Source organism: Elephas maximus, chromosome 12 (genome assembly GCF_024166365.1).
Source record: "Elephas maximus indicus isolate mEleMax1 chromosome 12, mEleMax1 primary haplotype, whole genome shotgun sequence".
Taxonomy (NCBI): Eukaryota; Metazoa; Chordata; class Mammalia; order Proboscidea; family Elephantidae; genus Elephas; species Elephas maximus.
Genome location: NC_064830.1, coordinates 44,284,698 through 44,303,416, shown reverse-complemented (window position 1 = coordinate 44,303,416; position 18,719 = coordinate 44,284,698). Strand labels below are relative to the sequence as shown.

General features: G+C 57.0%; 1 protein-coding gene across 1 annotated transcript; it reads right to left on the bottom strand.

Annotated features, from left to right (window-relative positions):
• Window positions 1-1,317: 1,317 nt before the first annotated feature.
• Window positions 1,318-15,946, bottom strand: GAREM2 (GRB2 associated regulator of MAPK1 subtype 2). Its single transcript, XM_049902709.1, has 6 exons — window positions 15,757-15,946; window positions 12,815-12,955; window positions 7,158-7,288; window positions 5,379-6,437; window positions 4,218-4,384; window positions 1,318-3,816 (listed from the first exon to the last, which is right to left on the bottom strand). Exons 1-6 carry the CDS (start codon window positions 15,866-15,868, stop codon window positions 2,790-2,792), a joined length of 2,637 nt encoding a protein of 878 aa, XP_049758666.1. The 5' UTR covers window positions 15,869-15,946; the 3' UTR covers window positions 1,318-2,789.
• Window positions 15,947-18,719: the final 2,773 nt, after the last annotated feature.

The following is an 18,719-nucleotide window of genomic DNA, read 5'->3' as shown; positions in this document are numbered from 1 at the left end:
GGCAGCAACTGAAAAGGAGGACTGTGATGATAGAAAGTGGAACTTTATGAGCCTAAACCCATGTTTAAGTGCTTTGGCTGACCTGCCTAAAGCAGCAGAAACATAGTAGGTATGGCATTAACCCAAACCCATTGTCATCAAGTTGATTCTGACTTATGATGACTCCATGTGTTAGAGTAGAACTGCTCCCTAGGGTTTCCTTGGCTGTAATCTTTATAGAAGCAGATTGCCAGGCCTTTCTTCCACAGCACTGCTGGGTGTGCTCAAACCACCAACCTTTAGATTAGTAGTCCAGGGCAAACACTTTGGGTCACCCAGGGACCTTCAGGTATGGCATACCAGGATATAAAAGATACTTCTTTTCCCAAACTGGATTTCCTCATGGCATGATTTTACCCAGTCTTGTCTTGGTGTGACTCATAGTTGGCACCCACTGGGATGGCGATGGGTACATTGGAACTAAGCAGAGAAGGTAACGTGACCCTTATGTTCACTGTATCCTGTACCAATTTGCTGCCTAAGAGCATGGTAAATGGGCTTAAAGCACTAGTTCTGCCTCCACAGTGATCTTAGGAGCAGTCCAGGGAATGCTGATTTGACCCGCCCCCACCACCGAGCTGTAGCCTCAGCTCTTCACTCCCGTACCCTCCTGGTGTGGAAAGCTCCTACCCCATGCTCTGGCAGCAGCAGTGCTTGGTCTGGGTAAACAGTGTTGGGGCCCTCACTGGGCCTGTGAAGGAGCCACTGGATGTGTACAGAATCGTAACTCAAGTCCCATCACACTTGATGCATTCTAAACTTTCAGATAGTTCCAATCCTTCCTGCCTGTGCTCTGGTGCAGAACTTCAAATATTTTCCTGATCCCAGCTCTGCTGTTGGGACTGGCAGGCAGGTTGCTTAGCACTGGCTCTAATAAACACTGTCAGTTGCTAGGAAGCCAGGCCCTAAAAGTTCTCTCTGAGATGGGGTTTTCAGATGACCAGAAGAAGGTAGAGAACTGATCCCCTGCCCTGAACCCACCCTTAGGCATGGAAGTGTGGGGTCTGAGAGCCTCAAGGCAGGCATTCTGCCAGAGCCAGGAAGATAGCTTGGGCCCTGGCTGGTGCCATTGTGCCCGGAAGTCTAGGTCTTCCCATCCAGCAGCACTAGGTGGCTGTGAATTCTGGTGTAACGTTAGCGAGAGTTGGAGGGTTCTTGTCAGGTAGGGGCAGGTGAGGGGCTTTCAGAGGGAAAGGAAGGCTGCACTTCCAGCTGCTTGCAGGGATGTATGAATGGGCTGCATGGACTATTCCAAAGTCCTCTCCCGCCCAGTGGCACGGACATTGTGCCTGTCAGTCCCTGTGGTCCTTCACAAGAAAAAGCAGTTGACACACAGAGCCCCACTCGCACTATTCATCAGCGGTCTAGCATTTATTTCACTATCCATGAGGAGTCACTAAGTCATCTGCAAGAAAACAACAGGTCTCAGTTCCTGTTTTATGCTCGTCCTCCTGCTCCCTCTCCCTCAGCCGAGGCAGCCTGCTCAGGGCATGGGTACCAGCAGGGCTTTACTACTGTGAAGATAAAACACTGAGGAAATAAATATCTATGTAGACTAGGTAAGGCAGAAGAGAAGGCTGGTACCTCAGGGCCCTGACACGAGTGGGCATGAGGAGAATTAGCGTGGCCGTGGTTAGTGAGAGCAGCTGGTAGTGGTGTGGGGTGATGGGGTGCTTGTACACAAGACCGGAGTGCCAGGCAGCCAGCAGCCCACCATGCTCAAGATTCATGTGAACAAGCGCAGCAGAGCTGAGCTCCATGAGGAGGTAAAAAGGTAGGCTTTCCCAAGCCACTGTGCTTTCTCCCAGCCGCACTCACCTGTACCAGTGACAAAAAAGCAAACAGGGAGGGACACCGTGTGTTCTTCAGTGCTATGATGAGGGCAGGAGAGTGGCAGAAGAGGGAGAGAGTGAACACCACTTCCCTCTACAACCAAGCAGCAGCTAACCTCAAGCTAGCTGCTCATCGTGGAGTCAGATTCCAGAGACAACCCAACCTGAGAGGCTGAACCACTGGCTGCAGAGCCCAGAGCAGGAGCAGGGTGCTCTAGATGTTCAGGGAACACCTGCCTCCCTAACTAGGTAAGTAGGTCAAGGGCAGAGCCGTGCTCTCCAAAGTCGTCACCCACAAACCAGAGCCCTGAGGCAGAGCCTCTCAGGTGCGGGGCTGATGCTTGGGCATGATGCACCTGTGCTCGGGCCCGGGAGCCTCAATCAAGGTAGAGCAGATGGGGAAAGAAGGGCATTCCGCACACAGACATTGGCACCTCTGACTCTGGGGCAGCTTGGGCCAAAAGCCCACAGAGCACAAAGGAGAGAGGGCACTTGGGGAATTTGTGCTTCAGTTACAGACCATTCTTCTTTCCTTGTCTCTAACCTGAATCTACAAGCCTGAGAAGTGCAAGACATTTGTGAAGTTCTGTAGCAGGGCACGAAGGCCAGCTTTAACCCACCCTACGGGAATTGCAGCAAATGCCTCACCAGGCCCATGTGTACACTTGCGCCTCCAGCCCCCTCCCCACGTACTCTGCAAACACAGAAGGCAAGACATCCCCGTGCTGAGGCCCACATCCCCAAGTGTGTCTCCCCTGAATTCACTCTGCGTGACTGCCTAGCAGCCTCAATCCCGGTGTGGATGGCCCCTGCAGGCAGCACTGCCCGCCGCTTGAGGAGTGCCATCCCCAGCAGGCACACGCTATGCCCATGGCCCCTGCACCAGCATTCCAGTCGTACAGCTACTAGCCGGGCAGCTCAGATCTTGGGCCGCCAGCCTTTGATGAACTGCATGATCTTCTTGACCTGCAGTTTGGTGAGGTGGAAGTCGTCTGCCAGGATGTCCTCGCTGAGCTGCACAAAGATGCTACCATCAATGCGTTCTCGGGCAAAGAAGCTCACCACATCCTCTGAGAGCCCGATGAAACGCAGACTGCGAGAGACCTCCTCCAGGGAAAGCGCAGACAGGTCCGCGGGGGGCTGCCAGGAGGAGGCATCCCGGCCTCCCCAGCCTGCAGCTCCATCCCGGGGACTGGCAGGAGTCCCTTCCAGGCGCCCCTGGGTGAGAAAGAGTCGTGCCCCACCTGCCTCGGGCCCCTGCACTGGTGACAGTGGGGTGGGGACCTGCCGCAGCACCAGACCTTCAGGCTCAAAGGCCTTGGGGGGACCAAGGGGTGAAAGGCGGGGTCCAGGCCCAGGTCCTTCCACAGCTCTGGGCTCCTGATATCGCATCAGCTCGGGCTCTGGAGAACCACCCTGGCCCAGCTCAAAGGGATCAAAGGGCTCCAGGGCTGGTTCTTGCCACTCAGAGGAAGAGGAGGAGGAGATGGTGGGGCATGAGGAAGTGGGAGCAGCTGAATAGGCCTGGCCTGGCGAAGCTGGGCCTGGAGAATAAGCAGGGCTGGAGGTAGCCAGGGGGCCCAAGGTGGTTGTGGGCCCAGAAGAAGAGACCACTGAAGGGCCTGAAGGGTAGGCAGGCCCGGAAAAAGGGTTGAGAGCTCCAAATGGAGCAAAGCGTTTCTGGGGGTGGGAGGGCTTGAACAGAGGCGAGCAGCTGTGGTAGGCTTTGGCAGGGGTGTCAGCCCCCAAGACAGAAGCAGCTCGACTGCTCAGGGGCTCAGCATGCGCCCGGGAGGCCTGGCTGGGCTGCGTGGTAGAGGGCAGGGGTCCTGAGGTTGGGCGGCTCGAAGACTCGCCCACCTTGCAATCCCCCCAGGTGCAAGGGTAGCAGTAGAGTGAGTAGGCATCCGGGGACGGGGAGCCACTTCCACTGCGGGAGCCTGCCCTGTGAGCAGAGACAGATACACAGACAGGCAGAAGGTAAGGCAGAGCAAGAGGGAAAGGGGACAGGGTCATGCTTGTGACGCAGCAAACCACCGCTCTGTCAGGCCACAGAGGCCGTCACTCCGAGCTCAGAATCCCTGGCTCATAGCCCAGCCCACAGGGCCTAAGACTCTCTGAGATTCCCTTCCCATCCTATTGCATTTAGGAAAAAAGTAGAAGTAAGCAGGAAGGAGGGCAAGCAGGCTCCCGGCCTCCCAGACAGCAGTGCCCTCTCCCCTGACTACAGCACTGGGACCCTCACCCTCCGACCCTCCCAGGCCTGAAGCCTTCCTCTTCCTCAGCACTTCTCCCCACCTAATGCCCTGCCGCAATCACCAGGACCGTGAGAAGGAAGGGACTCACCCATCCTGAAGGCCAGAGGAGTAGTAGGAGAGGCTGGAGCTGGGTGAGTGGACAGGTTGCAGCTTGGGAAAGCGCGGGGGCACAGGGGGGCTTCCCGAGAGCCGGCTGCCATTGCCACCCCGGGGAGGGACAGGCGGGGCATTGAGCAGGCGGCACTCCTCCTTAACCTGCAAACAGAGGGCAGATGGCATCAGTGAAGCAGGCAGGGGCCCTGACACCACCCCTGACCTGGGCAGCCAAAACTTCTTATCTTCCCTTTCCCAAGCAGCTGGGCAAGGGGGTGTCTGGGAGCCAGAAGGCTGCCTTGCCCTACACCCAATAACTCACCCTCTGCCCTTTCCTATCTCTCCAGCGACTTCACTCACCAAAAGCCCACAACACACAGTCTCCTATTCCCTCGGAAATTTATCGTGAACGTAAGAAAAAGAATACAGAAGTACTAGATCCAATACAATTAGGCAAATAAACGTATTCCCACCTCAAGGAAAAGGAGGGGAAGAAGTGGAAAAGGGTGTGACAGAGGACAGAAAGGGAAGGAAAGTATCCACCATCTGGACTCCTTCCTTAGAGGTCAAAATTCCCCAAAGTGGACTCCATGGGGTGCTAATAGGTGTTATGTGCCAGCGGGAAATGTTCTGTGGACAAATAAACTTGGGAAATTATGCATTTAACAAAGGTGAACAGGCTTCCCTGGTGCAGAACTCAGAGCCTTCAGTATACCAACACTCCGTGACCAAGCTGAGGGCTGGGAACGGTATATAAGTTTCTCAACTAATTTTGCGGAGGAACCTTCTTTGCACTGGACAACTCAAAAAACTACTGTTATGTAGAACCTTCTCTGGGCAACACTGTTCTAGTCTCATCCCAAATTCTTTCAGGCCAGGGACCTACTTTGCATCTTTGTCCTACAATTCTGGATGCCACCGTCCCTGGTATCCATTACCACAAATGCTCTTGCGTGTCTTCCGCCTTCCCCCACATCTCTACCATCCTGTCACCCACACTAGGGGCTGGGGGGTGGGATATCAAGGCTGGGTCCAGGAGAGCTAGTGCTTCTGGGCCAAACTTCGTCCCTTGGCTGAGCAGCCTCCCTACAGTATAGAGAGTCAGGAGGGCTCAACTCCCTGGCTCCCACCCTCCGCCTCAACCGCATTCACTCACAGCCTCGGATTTGGGAGGGACTGGAGGCGGCGGCGCCGCGAGCTCCAGGCGTGGTGGCCCAGTGGCCCCGAAGGAGATGAGGTCAGGCCCTGGGGGCGGCCTAGGCCTGCCCTCGGCGAGGCTTTCGGCCACCTGGTGCGTCCACAGCTCCTCGTAGGGGATTTCGGGGGGCGGCGCGGCAGACTCAGACGCAGCCCAGTCGGGGCTCACGTACTCCTGGTCACCATCGCCGGTGGGCGGATGCGGGCCGAGCAGGGCGGGCGTCCGGAAGGGCACGGGGACGCGCGGCGCGGCCAGGCAGAGGCGCGCGCGGCGCGGGCTGGCGCAGTCGTCGGCGAGCTCGGCGGGCGCCTCTCGCACGGCCGTGGAGTACTCGTCCGGGTCGAAGCGCTCGCGGCAGTAGGAGGCGCTGTCGCGCACCAGGCGCTCGACGCGTGGGTCCCCAGCCAGCAGGCCCTGCGGCAGGGCGAAGCGCGGCGTGTCCGTGAGCAGCAGGAAGTGCAGCGGCGCCGGGCCCTCGCGGCGCAGCGCCAGCCCCAGCACCACGGTCTTGGAGATGATGCTGACCAGCTTGTAGCAGTGGCCCTCGCGCACCGGGTGCAGGTCGTAGGGGTTGCGAGGCGGCCGGCTGGGCACCAGCACGTTCACCGGAAGCCGCACGCGCTCAATGATGGCGCGCACCGTGTGCTCGCCCTCCTGCATCTGCAGCTCCAGCGGGCTGCGCGTGCTGAAGCGGCCTTGGCACTGGAAGGGCAGGCTCAGGCTCTCGTTGGTTCGGTGGTTCATGCAGATGAGGCAGGGCATCTTGCCTTTGATGGGTCTGGCGCCCCCGCCGGCGCCCGCAGCCCCCGCGCTCCCCGGGCCGCCGCCGCCGCCGCCTGCCACCCCGGCCAGCGCCCCGGCCCGGCCCAGCTTGCGCAGGAGGGTGGTAAAGCGCGAGCGCTCCTTGGTGGTCTTGGCGCACAGAATCTCCGCCTGGCCCATGAGAGTGAGCTCGTCGCCCGCGTGGAGCGTAAAGTTGTACACCTCGCTGTCCTCGCTGAACTCGCCCGACACCACCTGCGGATCCCAGAAACGGAAGCCTGAGCCAAGGCTCCAAGGAAAGCCACGTAGCCAGCCGGGCGAGGCCGTGGATTGGGGTCAGGAGCCCCCCGGTCCATCCTAGAGAGGCCAGGGGGTCGCTGTGCAACCTGAAGTTGGGCTGGGCTTTAGTGACGGCAGGTATATTCCTGCTTGGAAGAGTTGCTGTAAAGACTAAATCGCTGAATATATATACAGTGACATACTTTAAAAGAAGTCAATAAATGGCAACTTACAGTTTTCTTTAAATGTGAATGATGATAATGCCCCACCGATCCAACAAAGCTAGCGTGAAGAGACGTGAACTGACGGATAATAACGGCTTTGTAAACAGTAAAGCATTATCCGCATGGGAGCGTGGAATTGCTTGCACTGGATACTTGCCCACAATCACCACCTCCACCAGCGGATGCTAGGAGAGCAAGGGTGCTCGGACAGGCTGCCCTGAAAGGTCCCCAAGTCAGGATGACCCTTCACACACATACTTCCTCCGGCTTTACCGCCTCTTGCAAAAAGTTCTTCAGCCTAGTGGGTCATCTCCTCTGACATGGTCCAGTTGTGCGAAAAGCCCTCAAGGGGTCGCCAGAAGCCACCCTGGACACCTCTCCTTCCAAAACCATAAAGGGTTCTTTCGAACTGGGGTCAGGGTTGCCCCTGAGGGTGGGGTGAGGGCAGCATGCCTGGTGCGGGAAGACTGACCTTGACACTGAAGGTGATGGCTTCCATCACAAAGATGCGGTCAGGGAAGACACTGGCCACCTCCTCCACGCTGCTGAAGTACCTCACCGGCTCCCGCACATCCCGGGCCTGCTCCAGGAGCTTGAACTTCCCTGCACAGGGGATGCAGGCCGCTGGGATGGGTCTGCCTGCTGGGAGCCTGGCCTGCATCCTGAGAGCCCTCATGGTTCCTACTTCCCACTGCCCGCACTCAGCCAGCTCCTCTAGAACTCAGGTGGGCAGAGGTCTGCACTAGCGCGAGGTGGAGGGGGCTGCTGATTTGGCTCACGGCTCAGTGAGGGGGCCAGCACCGGTCTCCGGCAACTAGAACACAGCACTCTCCCATGCAGAGCTGTGGGTGGGGGCAGTGGCTGCCTGCCCAGAGAAACCCAACTGCAAACTGGCCCCAAACACTTGGACACAGAGCTGGCCTCTGACACAAGCATCAGTATGGCATTGAGGATGCTGGCTCATAGCTTAGTCCCAGCTGGCCTCTGGCTTGCTGTGATCCTCGCCACATTCCTTCCCCCTCTCTGGGCTTCTGGCTCCTGATCTGAGGGGTTGGAGCCGACGATCGTGGGACTTGCATCCTGTGCACCCACCCTGGGGTGTGCTGTACACCAATGGCCAGACCAGGGCCCAACCCCGAGCCTTGGAGGCCCTGGAAGTACCGCTTTGATCCCAGCTTGGTTTCCAGGCCCTCCTCGGATCCAACGTCCAGTCCCATGTCCCAGAGTCCTCAGAGCTGTGCCATTTCCCTCAGATGAGGCCTTCCCGACATGCAGTCCAGGGCTTTTTCTGGCTGGCTCAGCACATGCCTCCAGGAGACACAGATTTTAAAGAAGCGATGATGCTCAGTGAGGCCTGACACTCCGGCATGAAGTGTCACAGCTTTTATGTGCCCCCTACATAAGCACAGAAGACCAGGCTGCGAACTGCCCTGCAGCTGGATGGATGGCCTCTTCTCAGGGCTTACAGAGAAGGAAGAGACTCTTGCTGGGTGAGGGGATTAACAGGAGAGAGAAGGAAAGGTTACTAGCTTCTGGAGCACTCCCTGTGGTGGCCCCATTCACAGTTCATTCACTGATTTATTCCACAAACATTAGCGGAGCACCTACTACGTGCCAGACACTGTGCTAGGCCCTACAGAGGGTCCAATTTGTGTAAAATGCCGGCTGCCCACAAGAAAATCAAGATATAGTGGGTGAGATGGTAAGTACCCAGTGGTGGCTGGAGGTGATAGGTGCTACAAAAGAGGCATGAAAAAAGAGCAAAGGGTTGCTGAATAGGGAGACAGACACCTGCCTGGCAGAGTCAGACAGCATCACTGAGCTGCACCTTAAGAATGAAAGGGATTTTACAGAATGGGCATTCCAGCTGGAAGAAATACCAAGCAAAGACACAGAGACACAAAGCAGATTGCTGCGTGCCTGGAATGGGGAGTGCATGGAGGGGAAGGCTTGAGGAAAGGGTAGCAGGAGATGAAGCCAACAGCAGCTGGGTTGTGAAAGGCTTTGAATGCCATGCTGAGGCAGAGGACTTTATTCTGTAGGAAGTGAGACCTGTTGGGGAAATACCATGATCCAGGTTGAACTCTATAAAGATCACTGGGAATCCAGTCTGGTAAATAAGCCAGTAATGAATCCTGGAGAAGAGCTAGGGTATCAACCAAGAGAAGAGCAAGAAATGAGCAGACCAAGAGAGACTGGAAAGGTAACTCTTCAGCTTGGGTGACTGAATGCGGAGTGGGTGAGGGAGGAGGCTGTCAGGCTACCAGCCTGGTCAGAAGTGGAGATGGCAGAGCTATTAACCCAAACTGGGAGCCTGGGAAGAACGAGTTGTGGGCAGGGGCAGATCCCCAGCAGGCCAAGGGAGGGACCTCCAGATGGTATTGTCCCAGCGTGGGCGAGCCTGTGGGAGCAGCGGTGGGAAGGCCTGGTCAGGAGGAACAGACCGAAGGTCACGGCCTGCAGATGCCGGCTTTAGCTGTGGACCCGTGAGATGATGGCTCAGGGAGGGCGAAGGGCAGATGTCCTCACTGTACTCCTATCATGAACACACACACATGATTTTGTCAGATTTGGGGGTTCCTGGAGCCCCCAGAAGGAGCTCTGGTGCCACAGTGGTTGAAGTACTCAGGGCTAACCAAAAGGTTGGCGATTCAAACCCACCAGCCACTCCATGGGAGAAATGTGACAGCCTGTTCCTGTAAAGATTTACAGCCTTGGAAACCCTGTGGGGCAATTCTACTCTGTCCTGGAGAGTCGCTATGAGTTGGAATCAATTTTACAGCAAAGGGAGCCCCCAAAGCCTAGCCAGAGACCCAGATTAAGGCCCCTCCTGGTACAGCACATGAAGAACAGAAGGCCAAGGGCTGAGCCTGCAGCATCAGCCGGAAGAGGAAAGAGAACCAAGAAAGACAAGGGAAAACACATGGGAAATATCCTGGAGAAAGCTGGGAGGGGAGCCCCCCAGTCCTGCCCTAACCACCCTGAGGGAAGAGGCCTCAGATGTACCACAGCCTGAGGGGACCTGCAAGAAGCATCAATCTGGGAGCCAGCAGCAGGAGTTTCAGACCGTGCGTAGAGGCCTCCTTCTCCCCCAGAGCCACACATAAGCCCCCTGATACCCCCCAAATGGCAGCTGGGAAGGGTGAGGGGCTGTGTCCCAACCATGAGCAGCCACATAGGGAGAAATGCCCCATGCCCCCTGTGGGGAGAGCTGGAGCCAACTCAGGGCAGGAATCCGGGGAGGATGTGGCCACCAGGATCAATGTAACCATGGCACCCAGCCCCCTCACTCCGCCCCAGCCAGAGTCCAGCGCCTGCCATTAAGGCTGAGAAGAAGGAAGGGAGACCTCCTGGGAGCCACCTCTGGCCCTGGAAGCCTTTTCCTCCCCGCAGCCCTGAAGCCAGGCCAGGGGCAGCTTCCTCTCCTGCCTCCCCCATGTGAGGCCTGAGCCCCCCTCCTCTCCAGAAACCAGCCCCACCCAGCCCTGCCCCTCCTCCCTGTCCTTGACCCCAAGAACACATTTGCACTTGCCTGATTGTCCCTTCCAGCCTGAAGCACTTGAGAGCTGGAGCAGGGTCTCCTTTATAACTCACCCCCACCCCCAGCACCTAGCCGATAGAAGATGCTCAGTAAGGGATGGTGGGTAAAAATACAGGCTTTGGAATTGGACAGACCTGGTTGAATCCCAGCTCTACTACCAACCAGCTGTGTGACCTTGGGCAAATTATTTAATCTCTCTGGGCTTCAGTTTTCCCATCTGTAAAATGGAAGCATACTACTTAGCTCACAGGACAGGGCATGCCAGGTGGTCCCTAGGGCTCAAAGCTGATACTCTGGATGACGTACCACCGGGGAAGAAGCCTGGGTACCCTGAGCAGGACCTGTGGGGGGCCTGTTTCAGAGGAGCCAGGTCTCCCTGCCTCTCTGAGGGAGGCGGGGATGGGAAACTCGCAGCGCCCCACCCCCAACTCTGCGCGGGGCGCCGCCCTCCCCCCTCCCCGCCTTCTGGCGGCTCTCTCCGCGGTCCGCAGCCGGCCCGCCCCTCCGGCCAAGCACAGCTTTCATTATTAATTCAATAGGAGAAATCAGCGTCAAACAGTGCACTCAGCGAGCGAGTCCTTGTTAACCTGCCGGTGGCCTGGCCCTTCCCCCTCCTAAGGAGCTTCTGCCTTCCCTACCCACCCAGGCGGACTGGAGCCACCCACAGGAAAAATGAAGCTAGGGACAACACCCCTGCAGACCAGCTGTCACCCCATTACCACCACCATACACAGGCACTCAGGGGACACCAAAAGAAATGGGGGAAAAGGGCTAAGCGCCCCCCTGGACTCCTAATTCCCTAAGAGACTGGTGCCTTGGTTTCCCTCTCTGTAAAAATGGGACTTAATCTTCACCAGAGGTCCCTGGGTGGTGCAAACTGTTTGCGATGCCTACTAATTGAAAAGTTGGCAGTAGGAACCCACCCAGCGGTACCATGGAAGAAAGGACTGGCGATCTGTTTCTGTAAAGATTACAGCCAAGAAAACCCTACAGAGCTCAGTTCTCTGTAACACACAGGTCGCCATGGGTTGGAATCCACTGGTTTGGTTTTTGGTTTGGTAATCCTCACCAGAGCTTTAATGACACAACCGAAAGGTGTAGTCCCTGAAATCATGCTTCTGTCAGGGAGGGCATTTTCCAGCCTTTTCTTTTTTATCCCAAGAAGACCTGGGACCTCTCTCTGGGCTGGGAGATTTCTAACTTGGAGAAGTCCCTGCCCTATTCCCCACCGACCAAGGGCTCCAGGCCCAAGGCAGGACCCTAAGTCAGAAAGACACTTGAGACAGTTTCCACATCTTTTAAGTGAGGTTTGACGGATACAGTGGGTAGCACCTTCACAGGGCTGTTGTAAAGAAGCAAAAGAAGGCATGCATGTAAAGGGCTTAGCCCTGTCCCACTGGCTCAGGGGAGACCAGGGCAGAGAAAAGGACTGAGCATTCCCCAGCTCAAAGGGGTCCCAGCCTTTGTTGTCCACCTATTGGAGGCAGTGTACACAGTCTCTTACAGCAGTTAAGAACACAGACCTGGACATCTACTGAAACTCCTGCAGCCTCAGTTTCCTTGTGAGTCAAAAGGAGTTCATAAGACCTTCCATAGGGTTGCTGTGAGGATGAAATGAGAAAAACTCGAAGCCTAGTGCCTGGAAAGGCTCTCCCCAGCCATGCTCAATACATCGTAGCTGGGCTTACAGAGGGCATCTCTGGGAGGGGAGCCACCGGACTCCCATGCATCCACTCAGCAGACGGCACCCTGTGGCCACTGCATCCTGGTGTGGTGCAGCAGGCACCTGCCCCAGCGTCAGGATACCTGGGTCTGGCCCTGGCTCTGCCACTTACTAGCTATATGGCCCTAGGCAAGTCTCTTCCCTTCTTAGGCCCTCTATTTCATCCTCTGTAAAACAAAAGTGCTGGACTTTCTTTTTTGGCAGCAGAATCCTTTCTTCAAGCAAAATCTTATGTAGGATGTCAACCTCATATATAGAACAGGAAAAAGCAGTTCATTAGCATAATCTCATTTGAAAGTCTAAAATTTTAATAGGCACTCATAAAGTCCATCAGTGAAGACCATGAGCTGCTTGACTAACACAAAAATTGGGAAAAGCGGGATTAGAGCTGACAGGGGCAGCCGTAACAGCAGCCTGAGCATCTCATTTCTTTCTGCAGTTTTTTGGTTGCACAATATTGAGAAGATCCTGGCAGGTTTTCTCTCTGAGGGTCTGTATGAAAAAGGGCTAATGAGGCAGCGCAAGGGACACACTGAAGGCCTCTAATCACGGTCAAGGTTTGATCTGTAGCAATTTGACGGGGTGGGTATTTTTTTAATCATTAGTTTAAAATCTGCAAACCTGTGGGCCACCTCTCCAGAAGCCCAGAGAGCCACAGAAAAGTATGAAAAACCACTGGACTAGGTAATCATCACCCCGCCACCCACGGGGCTTTAACTTCATGTCCTCTCTCATTCCTGCAGCTCCAAGGACAGGCTGGTCACCAACAGCTCCCCCGAAGGCTTCCTCACTCACTACCCTTGTCTCCAGACCCTCCTGCTTATACCCCTCCCCACCATCAGCCTTATCCTCCAGCTGCGCACACCTGGATACTGCAGGGGGATGTCGATCTTGGGGCCAATGACGTAGTGGCCTTCCTCCAGGGTGTGGGCAGTCACTGTTGTCCACTGGCGGCAGGAGTGGATGAGCAAAATGTCACGCTCACTGACGCCCTCGGCATACTCCCCTGGGAGGGGGACGGTCAGGGAGGAGGGGGGAGAGGAAGAGAGGACATTAGGAGGGGCAGAAAGAACAGGCAGAGTGACCTCCTCACCAAGACACCACCCTGGGACAGCCCCCCATGATCCCTGTCCAGGTCAGCTATGCTCAAGGGGCAGGCAGGCTGCCAGCTGTGGCCTCAGGGCTGTGAGTTAGGACCTGTATGTCTCTTGAGCTCCAGCTCCCGACGGGCCCGCAGCAGCCAGCCCAGCCACCATTCCTCATCCATCATTCAGTTCGGGCCCTGTTGTCCTGGCCCTGTGTTGGGGTCTGGGGACTCCCAGCGGATGAGCCCCGTCCTGCCCTCCAAGAGCACTTAGGCCCACAGAGAGGTGGGAAGAGATGTGAACAGTCACTCCAGGGCCAGTATGAGGCACTGAATGGAGGGTGTCTGCGGCACTCACAGTGGGGAGCAGCAGGCTGGCTGGGGGTAGGATAAGGAAGGGAGATGTTCCAAGCAGGAGACCAGCAGAATTCTCAGCCCTTAAGTCAGTGCCAGGCCAGGCCAGGGGGGCCTTTGTTGAGGAAGCAGAGAGGGCCTAGAAGAAGCTTCTGTTGTGGGTACCAGCTGTGAGGGCTCCCCCAGAGCCATGGGTTACTTGGGTCAGGAGAACAGCAGGGCTTAGGGGTGCTGATTCCTAGCTCTCCAGCACAGCGCCTTTCTTTTCACCCCATGCCACGGGCAGTCTCCTGCATTCAGGGGACCTCAGAGGAGGGGGATCAGCCCTCAGGCACCCCAGGCCCTTCATCCTCCCAGCTTTTGGAACACTGGAGAAGGGGGGTTTAGAAGGTGGGAGGACGGAGGGTAGGGAAGGGCTTTTTCTTGGTAAAAGCTGCACTTGGACAGAGGTGTTGGGAGGGGCCTGGGCCCCCCAGGCTCCAAGCCCGGCAACGGTTTCCAGGGGAGCAGAGGGGCTGGCCCAGCTTCCAGGAGGCTGGTGGGCTGTCTCTTGGCTGCAGCTGGTAGGCAGGCTGGGGGTGGGGGATGCCTCCTTCCTGGCTTCCTCAGACACAACTTACTAAATTCCTGCCCCCCAACCAAATGGGCAGTGGTTCACCCTGTTGGCTTTGGGTGTGTGTATAAGTGGTGTGCGTATGTGTGTGTGTGGACCTGGCTCCCACTGTGTTGGTTGGGGGGGAGGGGTGGAGATGTGAGCCTTCCTCCCCAGAGCCTCACCTCCTGAGGCAGAGGAGATAAGTCACCTAAGCCCCAGTTCACCCTTCCACAGGGACACAGGCCACAACCACAGTCTGGCACACGACAGCCATGGGTCATGGTCACCAAGAGTTGAGCCACCACAGCTATCTGGCCCACAGTAACAGGTGCTTGTCCCCAACAAGACAAGTCAGTTCCATGGTCCCACTAAGAGGCTCCTCCCAAATGCTTAGCCACCTAGGGACCTTTAAGGCCACATGCTTTCATTCACATTCACACTTGAGGGTAGCCATGGCCACACACTATCACAGACAGTTAGGTCATCACACCAGTCACTCATTCCCTGTTCATTCATTCATTCAACCCCTATATCTTTGTTAGGCAGGATGAGCCTGCAGCCCAGTGGGAAGACAACAAATGCCATTCCAACAGGGTACGAGGTGGGAGGTAGTACTGTGGTGCCGCGAGGTGTCCAGGGAGCCCAGAGGAGCCCCTACGTAGGCTGAAGACCTGGAGAAAATGCTAGGGAAGGGGGAGATATCACAGAGGATGTGTGCACATGTACACACACACACACACACACACAGCCTTGCTGCTGACACTGAGTCTCAAGATCTCACGCTGACGATGTGGTGCCGTTAAGGGCTACAAGATGCTGGGCCACCGGGTACCCAAGCCCGACGGCCCGTTCGTGGGCGCTCCCACAGAGCCTGCTCCTGAGACACACTGACTGTCACTGTGCCCACTCCTCGCCGCTGCGGGTCAGAGGAGGGGCTGCCGGCCCCGGGGAGCGGAGTGGAGCCGGCTGCCGCGGGCCCCATTAGCATTCCGGGAAGCGAGTGTGCCAACGCGGGCCAAACCCCTATTCTTCTCACACACAAAACCCCCGGCCTGGCTGCCAGCTCCGGCTCCTGCCCCTCCCCCAGCCAAGCAGCCCCCTTCCCCTAAACGGCCCCCTCGCTCCGCACAACCTCCAGGCGTCCCCTCTCAGGCCCCCATGCACTGTCCCCTCATTAGAGCCTCTCGGGCCCCATGGAGAAGTGGGACGAGGCGTGGGGGGCAGACGGAGGCCCTGGGGGGCACGCCCTGCGGGAGGGGCCGCTCCCTTGGGCTTCTCCTGAAGGTGGTCTGCCTGTCCCGGAAGACCGGAGGCTGCACTCCAGGACGCCAAGGGAGGGTACGAGGAGGGCCACAAGAGAGAGGCCGAATGGGGCTGGGGTGACGGCGGTGAGAAGACAGTCCGAGGCCCAAGGGATGCGGGCGGATCGAGGTGAGAGGCCGGAAACAAAGGGAAAGAGGGGGTGCAGCCGGGGTGAGGGGCCTGCGGGATGCGGGGTAAAGGCGAGCGCCGACGGCGCGGGCGCGGTGTCTCGGCCGTGCTTCGGGCTCCGGTTGAGCCGGAAAACTCGTCTCCCGGCCCGGCTCCGCTTTCGGTCCCCGTGCGCGTCCGTGAACCCAGGAGGAGGCTCGTGGGCCCCAGGTCTCGGGGGAGGTGCACCGGGAGCAGCGAGGAAGAGCGGGAACCTTATCCTCACGGTCACGCTCGCACCTGCCTGGAGAGTCCCCGATTTCTTCGCGGATCCCCCAGCGCCCCTCCCCAGCAGCCCCGGTACCTGGCCCGAGACAGGCGAGCGTGGGCAGGCGGCAGCGGCTGACGATGAGGTCGAGCGGGAAGGCGCCCATGCTCCAGCGCAGCCCGGCCAGTCCGGCCGCCAGCTTCTCCATGGCATGGGCACCCCCGGGGCCGCCGTCCCCGAGCCCCGACGGCCAGTCCCACGCGGCCCGGGCTCCCGCGCCCGCCGTCACCTCCCGGGGCCGCCGCAGCGCTCGGGCTCGGCCGCCTGGCCCCGGCGGCGGCGTCACGTGGCCGGCCTCCCCGCGGGGCGCCGGCCCCGCCGCCCCTCGCCCCACCCCCGGCCCGCGCCTCCCGCCTCCGCCAAGTCCCGCCTCCCCCGCCCGTCCCCGGATAGTCGGCCTCCCGGTCTTTGAGCGTCCAGGTGACAGCCGGTGACAGACAACACCAGGAGGGGCGCCTGGAAGGGAGACCAAGACCCAAAGCGGCATCTGTGGGGTCGTGGAGCGGCCTCCTCTTCCGGGCTGAGTGTGTCTGGGTGCCCCCTTTCCCCGCCTGGAGCGGCGCCTCTCCGCACCCCTCTTGTCACCGCCTCCTGGAGTCCCCTCTCACCCACGCCCTCCTGGGCTTCCCAGGGCTTCAGCCCTGAACTCAGCCGTCGCGATCCCAGCAGCGGTCGCTGCCTCTAGGTGGGCACGGCGCGGACACTGACTTCCTCCAGCTTTACACCGCCGGGAAAGGCGGCCTCCTTAGCCCCATTTTACTAATGAGCAACTTGAGGCTCCAAAAGGTCAAGTGGCAGCCAGGATTTGAACCCAGGTTTGACTACAATCCTGTTGCCTTCTCCCGTGAGTCGCCGCAGCCTTATACAACCCCTCAAAGCCCATCGTAGAGCACTTCACAAGTTCCCAAGGTCCCTTACCCGATTGTCACAACAGTCCTATGAGCAAGATAGCGCCAGTATAAACACAGCACATGGTATATGTTTGCTCCCACTTTATAAATGAGAACTGAGTCGCCGACATGTAACCAATGGTGGAATCTCACTCTCAGGAGGTTTACCGGAGCCCCTGTACCTTCTCCCCCCTTCCCTTCTCTTAATTGCTCTTACCTTTCTTCCCACTTCATCTTATTTTTCCAACCCCTTTTGGCTCCGGGGCTCCCCTTGGGAACCCTTCCCAGAAGCTCCGGTGGCTTTGTGCCCGTCCGCCCAAGCTCGGCCTGAGTCCACCCCTACCCCTTCTTCTTCAGTGTGTCTGCGGAGCCCTCTGCAGGTGGCCAGGGACTGGTGCAGGCCTGTGGCGGGACCTGCCTGCCGCACTGGGCTGTGAGGCCGCCAAGAAGCGGGCCTGAGCCCCCAGGCTAGTCCTTAAAGGGCTCCATTTGACTCTAGCCTTCAGCCCAGTAACCTAGGGAGACACCTCAAACTTAGATACAAAAGCCCCTCTTCCGAGGTGGCTGACTTCTGGCATCACGTGACCAGAACTCCAAGAGAAATGCACCAGATACACAAAACTTCCCAGCTGGAAGAGACATTTCAGACCACTGGTTCATCCTCGCTTTTTGCAGAAGAAGAAACAGACTCCAAGAGCGGAAACGCTTTGTTCCAAGGTCACACAGCAGGAAAGAAGCAGAGCAGTGACTAGAAGGTGGCCTCCACCTCCCAGGCAGTGCTAACTCCATCACTCTAGCTTGGCCCAGCCCACCTAACCACCTCGTTCCTGACCACAGGTGGAGCGGCTGGGTACCTAGTCCTCAGGCTTTCTCTTACAGTTCAGCCACAGCAGAGGGGTGACTTAGGGGTAAACCAGATGGACTGAAGCTCTCTTGGGTCTGTGGGAGTGGGATGGGTTCTTTCCTTAGGGAACTGGGGAGGAAAGACATGGCAGAAGGGAAGAAGAAAATATAGGAGTCTGAGAACGGAAACCCTGGTGGCATAGTGGTTAAGTGCTACAGCTGATAACCAAAAAGTCGGCAGTTGGAATCCACCAGGCACTCCTTGGAAACTCTACTGGACAGCTCTACTCTTCTGTAGAGTCACTATGAATTAGAATCAACTTGATGGCAATGGGTTTTAAGGAGGGAATAGCTAAGAAGAAAGGCCTAGTGGTCTACTTCCAAAAAATTGGAACTGAAAACCCTATGGAACCCAGTTCTACTCGGACACACGTGGGGTTGCCATGAGTTGGAATCAACTCCAAGACAACTTGTACCGGTACTGGTAAAGAGCAAATGGAGAGGATGAGCTAGGAAGGTGAGGAGGACGAAAGGGACCTGCCATAGCTTCTCTTTTCTTTTCTCACCTGCCAGGCCTCTTTTGAGTAGGGTGAACATACAATTTGATATCTAAACTACGACACTTCTGAAAGTGAGGGGGTGCTAACTGGGACAATAGGCATAAACTGGCCACCAGGACAGCAGGTGTAAGCTGAGCTGGGCCATATGGTCACTCTATCCCTGAGAGACACCTCTCAGCCTGTTATGAATTGAATTGTGTTCTCCCAACATATGTGTTGTAAATCGTAAGCTCCATGCCTGTGGTTATAATCCCATTTGGGAATGGGTTGTCTTTGTTATGTTAGTGAGGCAGGATTAGTGTAGGGTGTGTCTTAAGTCAATCTCTTACAAGACATCAAAGGGGCAGATTTAGTAAGCAGAGAGGGGGAAGATAGATGCAAAGCCACATGAAGATCTCCAAGAATCCAGGAAACGGAAGCCAAAGAGACAAGGACCTTCCTCTAGAGCCAACAAAGAAAGCCTTCCCCTAGACATGGCACCCTGAATTCAGGCTTCTAGCCTACTAAACTGTGAGAAAATAAATTTCTGTTTGTTAAAGCCATCCACTTGTGGTATTTCTGTTATAGCAGAGCACTAGATGATTAAGAGCCATAGTTGTAAATGCCATCTTTATGGTGGCTTGTCTTACTTAGCATCATTCCAGCTGGCCTCAACTCTAGATTTCTATTTCCACTTGCTCCCTCTCCCAAACCAAGGCATTCACAG